The sequence below is a fragment of the Pteronotus mesoamericanus genome, unplaced genomic scaffold, assembly GCF_021234165.1.
Source record: "Pteronotus mesoamericanus isolate MK-2021 breed Mesoamerican mustached bat unplaced genomic scaffold, CSHL_Meso_final contig_169, whole genome shotgun sequence".
Taxonomy (NCBI): Eukaryota; Metazoa; Chordata; class Mammalia; order Chiroptera; family Mormoopidae; genus Pteronotus; species Pteronotus mesoamericanus.
Window position 1 is genome coordinate 6,692,014 of NW_026555068.1, and position 12,417 is coordinate 6,704,430.

At 34.9% G+C, this 12,417-nt stretch overlaps 1 protein-coding gene across 1 annotated transcript in view; it reads right to left on the reverse strand.

Annotated features, from left to right (window-relative positions):
- Positions 1-7,497: 7,497 nt before the first annotated feature.
- ADAM32 (ADAM metallopeptidase domain 32) overlaps positions 7,498-12,417 on the reverse strand; it is a 72,006-nt gene continuing 67,086 nt past the window's right edge. The window contains exons 18-19 of the mRNA XM_054565770.1: positions 8,892-8,985; positions 7,498-7,661 (exon numbers count right to left, since the gene is read on the reverse strand). Coding sequence (XP_054421745.1) covers positions 7,498-7,661; positions 8,892-8,985 — 258 coding nt within the window. The remainder of the gene's footprint in view (positions 7,662-8,891; positions 8,986-12,417) is intronic.

A 12,417-nucleotide genomic window follows, 5' to 3' on the forward strand; every position in this document is an offset into this window, starting at 1 on the left:
GATGACTTCACTATCCTAATCCGTGGGGGCAGTAAATGCTGTTGAGCGAACATGTGTCTTTTGTGGCTGTGGCATTCAAAGTGACTAAGCAAGCAGAGCAACAAATCTACATCATATTTTGCATTAAGTTGAATATTTCTCCCCTGAAACTATTCAAATGATTCAGACGGATGCAGCTATGGGCAGCAGGTGATTGGTGACAACGTGCCTGTTCATGCATCACGTCTCATGCAGAGTTTTTGACGAAACATCAAATCACCCAGGTGACTCAGCCCCACTACAGCCCAGATTTGGAACCTTGCAACTCCTGGTTTTTCCCAAAACTAAAATCACCTTTGAAAGGGAAGAGATTTCAAACTGTCGGTGAGATTCAGGAAAATATGACGGGACAGCTGATGGTGATTGGGAGAACTGTGTGAGGTCCCAAGGTGCCTACTTTGAAGGGGACTGAAGCATCATTGTCCTATGTACAATGTTTCTGGTATCTTGTATTTTCAATAAACGTCTCTATTTTTCATAGTACATGGGTGGATACTTTCTGGACAGGCCTCATAGGGTTAACTGAGTTAAGATCTATATATCATTAGAAGACTATGAATATACATATATATACATATATAATTGCAAAATTAACTACATTTAAAAATTAAATAACATAATAATTTAATAACTAAATAATACAACTTAAAGAATAAAATTAGAACATACAATGACCAAATTAATAGATGGAAAGAAAACACAGTAACAGCACAATCGATATAATGGAATGTAAGAAAGTAGAAACAATACTGAAAAGTACGGTCAATAGAAAAAATAAAATGGTAGGCTTTAGTCTAAATATATTGGCAAACATGTTTTAAGTACATAAACATATTAAATTCAACTACTGGAAAACGCTTGAGATTATTTATTTTAATCCCATTGGCAAGATATTTTTCAGGGCCCAGCTTGTGAAAAAGTTATGTCAGGTAACTCTAAGAAACAGACTGGATCTGCGCAAGGTAAATTGAAAACCTTCTGCAAAGAGTTCACCATTCTAAATGCCATTAAAAACATCAGTGATTCATGGAAAGAGGTCAAAGTAGCAACATTAACAGGAGTTAGGATCCAGTAATGTAATAACTCACGTTATTACAATATTCACTTTATCGCAGTGGTCAAAACCAAACCTGCAATATTTCTTTGGCAGGGCTACACATGCTTTTTCTTTACTAATTATACATATTCTATTTCTTATTAGAGTCAACTATTTTATTCCTTGTTTCTTCAAACTAGACTTCCAAAGAGGTAAAAGACTAATTTACTAGAACGTAACTTTTTATATTTAGTACCCTGGTTTCAGTGCATTACTTTACCAATTGCAAGAGTTCAAACAATATCTAGAAATTAAGTGTGATTTATTAGTTCATTTTTATTTTCAACATGTATCTTAAAAAGCTTTCTAATTTACTTACCTGGTGGTGGTATATGTATGAGAACTGCTTTCTGATCTGGGTATTTAAAAAATAGAAAATAATGTCTCGAGTTAGTCCCGGGAAAGTTCACCTACTGCATGAATAAAAGACCAGTTTATAAGCAGTATTATCTCTTTTACAAGACTGGTTATCAATAAAGTAGATAATATCCAGGTCACTGAAAAAAGAGGCCAATAAATAACATTTTTATTTACCCGTATACCTCATCCACAAAGAATGCAAGTGCCAGATCCCATGGTGAGGACAGTATTAAGAAGGCACATATTTGCATTGCTTTCTGCTTGTCACTGCTAAACACAAAATATAGGTTTGACTCTGAATGCCTGATTCGTTACACCTCAACTTTTAACTTTTTATTCATTGATAAAGAAATGCTACATATTTTTTATCCTCATTCAGACATTTTTTTCATTGCTTTTAGAGAGAGAGGATGAGAGAGAAAAACACCATTGCAAGAGAGAAGCATCAAATGGTTGCCTCCCTTAAGTGTCCAGACCAGGATCATACACGCCTGGACTGGGGATTGAATCTGCAATCTCGGTACATGTCCTGACCAGGAATCGAACCTGCAACCTGTTAGTTATGGGACAACACTCCAACCAACTGAACCACACTGGCAAGGGTGAGAAATGCTACATTTTGTAAATTAAAATCCCTACTGGCTTCTAGACAATCTTGTAGCACAGACAAGCAAGATTATTTTCCCCTCCCATTCCTCACATAGAGGAGTGCTGAAAAAAACTAACAAAAATTTAATACATAACTGAGATTAAAAACAAGAAAAGACTTCTCCTGGTGCTAGTAAAAATTAAGATACGGAGTTCAGAGGATAAACAGGAGCTAAAACTGAATGACTGCAGTGATATCTGAGCCTGCGATACACCTTTGGGACTGGAGATTTAGAAGCCCTTCCTTAAAAGGAAATCAGGTGTGAGGCCTTTGCCTGTGGGAAACTGTCAGTGGGCTCCTTCACTAGACCTGGGAGCCAGGAAGGGCCATTCCACCCATAAACAGGGATAACAGAGCCTCTGACCACAGAATTGGACACTTGAAGCCTATATAATCTGATTAACTAATGTCACCCTAATAAATTTAATTTTTTTTAAAGTGCACATAGGAGAGGAAAAATAAAAGTTTTGTCTCAAGATAAAAAAAAAATCACCTCTGACCAGTGGCCTTTGGAAAGCAACAGGAAGATGAGACGGGAAAGGTATATCAATGAGAAGAATAGGACTGTCAAGCCTTTAAAAAGTATACTTTCAGGAACGCAGCTCACACACTGTAAGTGCCTGAACACCATGCATTGCAGTTGTTTTGAATATTTTTGCTTTAAAAGAAGCAAAAATAAAACAATCCACATATGTGTGTCTTCAACAAGGGCATGCAGAGTTTTCATGGGAAAATCATAGACACTGAGGATAGGAGAGTCTACGATTACAAACCACGAAAAGCATGAGCACCAACATTCACAGCACCTCAGCAAATTCACATGCTAAGAAATACCACACGAATTATTTTTATAACTTTATTATAAGAATTACATTCTTGCATAGAAATCTTTGCAAGGATAGATTCCATAAGACTGTTATAGGACAGAGATGGAGGGAGAGTTGGTGAAATGAAAGTCTGAACCGAGGATATAAAACAGAACATGGGATACACAGTTATAAACCATAAAGACAAACTTCCAATTCTGGCCAAGATGGAGTAACAGGTTAGAGTTACCCTCCCACATGAAATAACTGAAAGTCCTAACGAAGTGTATGAAACACTGGTTTTGAGACATTGAATATGCCAATGCAGGATAGTGATCTCTGAGACAATGGAATAAAAAAGATGAGACCTATATTTGACCCTTCTATTGCCTGATGAGAGTTTCTAGGCGACAGCACGGCCGGGGATGCCGGCAAAGCCAGAAGGTTCCCTGCGTTGGGATAATAGAATGGGGAGTCTAGAAAGGGCAAGGGGGCTAGAATCCACAGGGCAAAATAGCAGAAAGGGAAAGAGCTGCACACGGAGACCTCTTGAGATCTGCGGAGGGTCCCCCTTGAGTCTTAGGCAGAAGTGCAAGTGAGGAAACCACCTGAGTCAGAGGGAAAAACATTTTGAAATGAAGAAAGGGAGCAGCAATCTGTTGTGCTCACAAAGGCACAGGAATAGTTTGTATACCCACCACCTCAGGTAAAAAAAATCTCATAATTCATGGTGAGTTGGGCAGAGTTACTCAAAAGGGTATTGCCTCAGTAGTGGTGACTATTCCAATCCTGCTTAATGAAGCTCAAAAGACAGTGGTATTAGAGCAATTGGATATTCTTATACAAAAGAAAAACTGACTGGATCCATACCTCTTTAACTGTATCAAACTAATTTAAAGTGAACATGAGCCTAAATGCAAAACCTAAAACTATAAAATTTTTAGAAGAACGCATAAGAGAAAAATCTTCATGAATTTTGGTTAGGCAAATATTTCCTAGATCCAACACTGAAACCATGATCTATAAAAGAAGAAACTGATACAGTGGATTTCACCAAAATTTGAAATTTCTGCTATTTGTATTAACGGACAAGACTCAGAATAGGAGAACGTATTTGCAAATCATATGTATGATAAAGTACTTGTATCCAGACATATAAAAAACACTCAAATGTAATAACAGGGAAACAAACGGCCCATTATAGAAATAATTAAAAGATTTTAATGACTTACTAAAAATAGACAACCCAATTTAAAAATGAGGCTTTTCAGCTATAACTACCATCTTCTAGTAATTTGTCAAATTACTAGACAAATGTGGCTTTATTTATAACAGTTAAATACCAGAAACAACCCAAAAATCCATCAACAGATAAATGGATTAACAAATTATGGTATACTCATACAACTGAATAGGTATCATAAATGAACAAACTATTGATACACATGAGGACATGGATCGATTGCAAAGTAATTATAGTGAATGAAACAAACCAGACAAAAATAAAAAGTACACACTGTAAAATTCCATTTATATAAAGTTCTAAAAAATGCAAACTAAACTACAGTGACAGAAAACTGATCAGCAGCAGCCTGAGAAGGAAGGCGATGGGAGAGGCAAGGGCTGGGGTCTACAAAGAGGCACCAGGAAACTCGGGGTCGACAGATGCCCCTGTGATCTTGATTGTGGGAATGGTTTCATGTAAAATATATGCAATTTACTGAAGTCCAGTATCAATTATACATCACTGAAACTATAAACAGAACAAGCTATTGATATACTTAACGATGTGTGTGAATATCAAATGCGTTATGCTAAGGGAAAGCAGGCAGGCTCAAGAGACTGCATGCTGTGTGATTCCATTATACAAAGTTCTGCGATAGGCAAAGGTATAAGCAAAGAAGACAGATCTGTCAGGGCCAGAAGCTGGAGGTGGAATGAGAGGGGGGTTTTACAGTGATGGAATTCAGACATATAAGTCCAACAAATTATTACACATAGTCTCTCTAATAACTCCTGAACTGTGTGCTTCCCCAGGAAGAAAACTAAACCTAGAATTAAAAATAAAAAGTAGGATATCAAAAAGAATGGTGATGATTGTGGTGTTGCTACACAAAACCATGTGACAAAATTTCATAGTACTATACACACACATACTCATATATGAGTGCATTTACACACTGATGGATATGACTAATCCATCTGTAGTTTAACAATAATGTATCATACTAACTCCCTGGCTGTGAAATGCACTATATTAATGTAAGATGTTATCACTAGGAAAACCTAAATGAGTACAAGTGTGCTGGTTTTTGCAATTTTTTTACATTTCTTAGTTTCCAGACAAAAAGTTTAAAATAAAAAATAAAAAGCAAAGGTGTTGGGAAATATAATAGGAAATTCTAGCAAGTGTGGCTACATATAATAATGATAATAACAAAATAACAATAATTTACATGAGGGAAACTGAAAACTAAATGACAAACTGAAGAAGAGAGCTTCATGTTACAGGGCTAAGATGCCTATGTAAGATCTTACAGGGAGACATCTTATAGGAAGAAGGCTACATACAATGTTAAATCTAGACATTATATAACATTAACCATAAATACTAAAGTTTAAAGAAAAGTATTAAAAAATACAAAAATGTACAAAATAGTAGAAGAAAAATAAAAAGAACCATAATCAAGAAAATGGATTATGGGAAAAGAAAAAAGTTAGGAACAAAGATGGTAAATAGAAAAAAAATAAGATGGTAAATTTCTGCCTAAGTATACACCACCATGCATTAAGCATAACAAACTCCACTACTACATTCCATATAAAGGCTGTCTGTAACACACCAACTAAAAACATAGAAAGGTTGAGAATATGGGATGAAAAAAAGATGTACTAGGTAAATCAAATTTTCAAATAGCAAGTTATAACAATTTAAAACAGTGAGAGTAGAATTTCAGATAAAATTATTAATAATAAAAATACAGCTAAAAACATAACTAACTTTAACTTTATGCATTTCCTCACTCCCTTGGAATATATAATGAACTATAGAAATGATCCCTGAAAGTATAGTCTTTGCCTTGGAATATATAAAGCAGAAGTTTCCATAATCAGAAGGAAAGCCGTGGTATATTGAAAACTTCAGTTTGCTTCTCACAGAAAATGTCATGAAGCAGACAGGGGGAAAAGAACTCAGTAAGTATAAAGATTTGAAACAACACAATAAAAAAAGAATTCTAAAAACAAGGGAACAAACATACCATGTCACAATAATTGAACACTACATTTTAAGGACACTTTTTTTTTTAACAAAAACTTACTTCCTTTCTGGTTCCAACATTTAAGAGTCTAAATAATAGAGAGAGAGGTCTCTCCTAATTTAGTAATAAAATTGAAAATTATTTTTACAACAATAAAAATTAGTCACATAACTGGAAACTATAAAACACAATTTAGTCATGATTTAAACAAGAAATCATACTGGAAATTTCTAACTTTTTGAACTATATGTCAGCTATATCTTAAAAACTTGAGATTGAAGATAAAATGATATACAAAGGAGAAAGTTTTAACTTTTGAAGATTATACTAAAAAATAAGAAAAATTGAAAATTAGTAAGCAAAGCATTACAGTCAAGAAAGCGAAAATTATAACAGAGCAAAGGTAACAAGAGCAAATAGGAGGAAAAGGGCATAAATTAAGGATAATAAACACAAAGAAAATATAGAGATCTCAGGGAAACCAAAACCGCCCACGAAAAGGTAAAAAAAGAAAAACTACATAAACAAAATTAGAAGAGAAAATGTACCTATAAAAAAGTATAAATATTTAAAATAATACGTAATTCTAGGTATGGCACATGGATACAGCCACCTGTCGTAAAAACATGTAACATACATCAGCTGCCAGTGTCCAGAGTGTTCTCCACAGGGAAGGCAAAAACCCTAGGGTGGCACTGCAGCTGTAGACGCCAGACTTATTTCATAAGAGAAATAAGAACAATCTTAACATTTGTCTATTTCTAATGGTGGGCAAATGAGTTGTCACCTTTTTCTGTGTTTCTATGTTTGAATAATTTTTAAAAAAATAAACATATCTTGCAGAATGAACTATAAATTCACCTTCTAAAGACTTGATCCAGAGGATCTTTTTAAAAGTATCTCTTATGTGAGGTAGCAATGCAAATTGCAGTATTTCATGTGTGAGAAAGCCCAGAAATCTGCATTTTAATAAAGACCCAGCTGTTTCTCCTTCAAGGTGACACAGATTACTGAGAACTACTAGGGTTATTTGAAAGAAATAGACAAAGGTACATTAAAGTTCTTCCTCTCTCAATTACCAAGACAATGACTTTTGATAGTTACTTAAAATTACATTCCCAATTTTTGTATCTCTAAAATGAGGCTATTCAAAATTATAGCACATAATTAAATGACATATCGATATAATACTCAAAATTGTTATAAAGTATAGCATTGTTGCTCATGATAATGCCTTATATATGATTAGATTCAAATGGCACTGAAGTTTAACTTCAGAACACAAATTTACTTGCTACTTAGGGATTCCTCTTCCTTGGTGAACCACTTTTTCAAACGATTCCTTGAAATAGCTATTATTGTTGCTATGATGAGAACAGGTAAAGCAATGTAGAAACCTAGAAGCCACCGGTTCTTTTCAGATTCCCAAAAAGCTCTTTTCATGATTAAACCTAAAAACAAACAAAAAAATAAAAAATCAGAGTTTACTTTAAAGACAACAAAAATTAAGAGCACTGTAATTAGTTTGATGCAACTTGAAAGTAAAATTAAGCTGTCTACTTTTACTTTCAAGTTGCATCAAACTAATTACACTGTTCTTAATTTTTGTTGTCTTTAAAGTAACACAAAACATAATAGAATCATAATACTTCGGACTATCTCTACTACCTCTTACTTTAACAGAATGAATGCCAAGTTCCAGAAAGTTGCAATGTATTCTATATTACACAGCAGCTACAACAAAAACTCACTTTATAACACTGTAAGTGGGGCCCCAAAATTTCAATGATATACAAGTATAGTGTGGTATGGTGCCAAGTTATCCAACAAATTTGCATTGTTACAGATTGCAGTATTATAGAACCTCACTATATTTGTGCATATCCTGTTTTTCTTTATTAAATTGTTGACTTTTTGACATTAGGTATCTGTTTTTATATAAAAACGGGATATATATCGATATATATATCTAGCCATTGCAGCACTCCTAAAATGGCACTGGCATAAAAATCAGGAGACTTGATTCCTAACCCTTATTCTACAACTAGGTAGCACTGGGCATGGAGTCCTACACACATTCTTAAGCTCCACGAGAAGAGGGACTTTGTTTAGCTTACTGTATATCCCTCATGCCATATGACCAGCACCTAGCATAATATTAGGAGTTCAATAAATATTTGCCAATGAATGAAAAACATGGTGCACAAATGCAACATTGTGCTAGCTTCTTTCTAGGATCTCTTTAACAGCAATTGGTGAATGTTTCTCATTTAAAACAAACTCCCTCAGAGTAAAACTTATCTTCAACTTCCTTTATTTCTTCTACTAACAAACACAAAGTCACACAGAATAATCGTTTGTGTATAGCTGAGATCACAGGATCAATTATGAAGGCGGGAATGTTGAAAGAGAGTCTTCAAAGAAGAAAATCAATGATATCAGTAAATACAAACTTTAAAAGATACTCTCAGCTTCAACCACATTATTGGAAAGTTAATGTGAGGAAAAAAAAAGCAAGATTAAGAAGGCATATTTGGTTTCCATTTCTTGAAAGAAGTCTATTTACCTTTTAATTACAAATACAGGTTTCTTCCTAAGTGGCAAAAACGTAACTTTGTTTTTGTCAAGACAAGCTATTTGAGGATTTTATTCACCGGGTGTGCGAAGACACAGACACTTGCCTGCCCTGTCCCCGTGCGCGTCTCTGGACTGCCGGTCACAGCGCGCGCTGCTCCAGCCGCTATCACAGAGGCATTGCTGCTGGGAAGTGCACACCTAGGATCATTTTAAACATGTAAGTGATGATTTTAATGTGTTTTCCTATAGAACATAAAATTATTAGATGGATTATCAAGCTTATCTCTTTGGTTTTGTTTTCCTAGTGTAATTTTGGTTTGTTGATTTATTGAGATAAGCCTATAGATCAAACGCTTTATTTCTTAAAGTGTGTACACAGAGAGAGATAGACACACACATAAACACACACACACACACACACACACACGAGAGCTAAATAGGAAGTAAGGCTCACAATACTGGCATGAAGAAAATTTAATATTTTCAAGTGATCTCCTGAAATTGTAATGTGCAATTTCAAAAACACATAACCTAATTCTAGTGAAAATGAGACATGTCCCGCGTGAGCTGGAGGCCAGACGCAGCCAGTTCCCAGGCCGACTGTGTGCCTCTCTTCCAGTCTCCAAGCTCAGTGTAGTGCCGTGGTAACTTGAAGTATTTGCACTTACAAATGAGGATTTTACCCTCCCCCCAGGAGTAGTTGTTAAACATCTATGAGCATCATACTGACCTTGATTATTATCGTTTTCTTCTGTTTGCTTCTGTTTGTTTGATTTTTAAGCAAAGGGTTTTTTTATTCTAAGAGGACATCAGATACTTAGATAAAGCATAACATTAGGAACTGATGGTTTCTCTTATTAATAAATTAATTACTAAATAATAGCAAACACCTTTATGATGCCTACTACGTGAGTCTTTATTCTGAGCACTTATTATATAAGTTTATTCATTAAATCTTCACAGCAGCCCTTTGAGGTCAGGACTATTATTATTCCTACTTTACAGATGAATAAACTGAGGTATAGATATTTGACCTGCCAAAAGGCACCCAGCTGGTAAGGGAGAGGGCCAGGATTTAAACCCAAGCAACTGGGTGTCAGAAGCTCTGCCACTAGACCACCGTGCTATACTGTCTCTCAAAATAATATAAAATGTCACTCAGTTTCTAAGATCTCAATTTAAGAACATGAATCTAATGTCTATGTTCCGTGGTTTAAATGTACAGGGGGAAAAGTACTCTGTTCAGGGTATTCAATGCTCAAACTTCTGTCATATTACCTTCATAATGTTGTATGTGTATATGTGTATATGCTGAAATATTTCACAGAAATGATGTTGTCCTTCTTAGAAGGCACTTGGCAGTTTGTCCTAATCATAGTCCATCTCTTTCAACCCACAGAAGTGCTGTCCTAAGACTGAGGCACCAGAGCATGGAGAGGGTGCCCACCGCCTGGGGAATACCGAGCACTTTCCCCTGTGGAGGAGACACTGCACTACAGATACACCAGAAGCCCCAGGAGAGCCGGTAAGAGAAAATAAAACATGTGCTTCTGCGCCACCTACAGGAAAATTAAAAAAGACCTCTACCTATCAAAGCTCTTTTTTTAAAAAATCTTCATTGTATTTTTTTCAATACCATTTACCATTTTCAAAGTTCTTTTTAAAAACAGCTTTCAGATACATTTAATTTTAAAAATGCTTCCTAACATTTAAAAAAAGCAGCTTTCATTTCCACAAATGTCAAGGCAGAGGAATAATCCATCAAGCACAGTGAATATCCAGAAATCAAGGGAATTTAGAAACAAAAAAAATCTCCAGAAAATAAACATAAAGACATGGAAATATGCAACTTAAATGGAAGAATTCAAGATTGCTGTTCTGAAAAACCCAACAATATCCAAGATAATTCAAAAAGGTATTTCAACAAACTTAGAAATAAAATCAGTGAAAAAAAGGAATATTTCACCAAAGAGATTAAAATTATATATATAAAGAAACCAAAAAGGCCCTGGCTGGTGTGGCTCAGTTGGTTGGAGCATTGTCCCATAAACCAAAAAGTCACAGGTTTGATTCCTAGTCAGAGCACATGTCTAGGTTGCAGGTTCATTCTCTGGTTGGGGTACATACTAGATGCCACCCATCGATGTTTCTCTCTCACATCAATGTTTCTCTCCCTCTCTCCCTCCTTTCCCCTCTCTCTAAAATCAATGAGCATATCCTCAGGTGATGATAAAAAAAGAAAGAAAAGAAAAATTACAGAGCTGAAGAACTCAATAAAAGAGACAAAGGATGAACTAGCAGGCTTAGGAAATAAAACATACAAGATGGAGAGAAGAATTAGTGACATAGAAAATAGAAATCTAGAAATGACTCTGGTGGAAGAAAAGAGAGAATCCAGAGTAAAAAAGAAACAGAACTCTCTATGAGAACTATCAGACTCCATTAGAAAGAGCAATGTACAAATAGTGGGTATTCTAAGAGGTGAGATGCAGGGGAGGGGAACAGAGAGCCTATTCAAGCAAATAATTGACAAAGACTTCCCAAACCTTTGGAGTCTTGGATATAAGAAGCTAACAGAATACCTAATTATCTCAATCCAAAAGGGACTTCTCCAAGACACATTATTATTAAAACTATCAAAAACTAACAACAAAAAAAGAATTTTCAGGGCATCCAGAGAAAAGGAGGCAGTAATAAATAAATGAAATTTAATTAGATTATCATCAGATTTTTTAGCAGAATCCCTATAAGCAAGGAAAGAAAGAAATTAAATATTCAAAGTACTGAAAGAAAGAAATAACCATCCAAGAATAATATATCCAGCAGAGTTATCCTGTAGGTATGTAAGATTTGGACTTTTCCAGACATACAAAAGCTGAGGGAATTTACCACTACAACAGCTGTATTATAGGAAATGCTGAAGGGCTTCTTCTGTCTGAAACAGACAGAAAAACAGATACAAAACTATGAGCAAGATGACTAACAGAGAGGCAGAACCTGAAATTGAAACCCTCATTCAGAATAGGGTGTGAAAACCTTAAATATAATATAAAAGTTCAAGAAGGTAAAACTACTTTTTAAAAAAGAAGAAAATAGCTATTGAAACATGGAAATAAACTCACAACATTAAAAAGTGATTTGTGACAACAAAAACATAGAAGGCAAAGGGATAAAAAACTGAATTTGCACAGGTCAATGAAAAGAAAGTGCAATTGTTAAGAAAAAGGACTACTGTATATATTAAATTTGCTTTTGCATAAACCTAATGGTAAAAACAAAACAAAAAAATCTAGAACTGAAAAAAAGATATCAAAAAAGGAAATAAAGGCAGGGGGAATACAGAATACAACCAAATGAAAATAACAGACAGAAACAGTGGAGAAAAGGAAAAATAGAGACACAGCCAGCAGATAACAAAAGATAAAATGACTATAGGAAATCCTCTTATATCAATAATCACCCTAAATATAAATGGAGTGAACTCACCTGTTAAAAGGTATGAGTAGCAAATTGAATCAAAAAACAAAACCCAACTATCTGCTGAATTCAGGAAACACATCTCAGTTGCAAAGACAAATACAGATTCGAAGTGAAAGGGTGGAAAATGATTCTCCAAGCAAACGGAGAAAC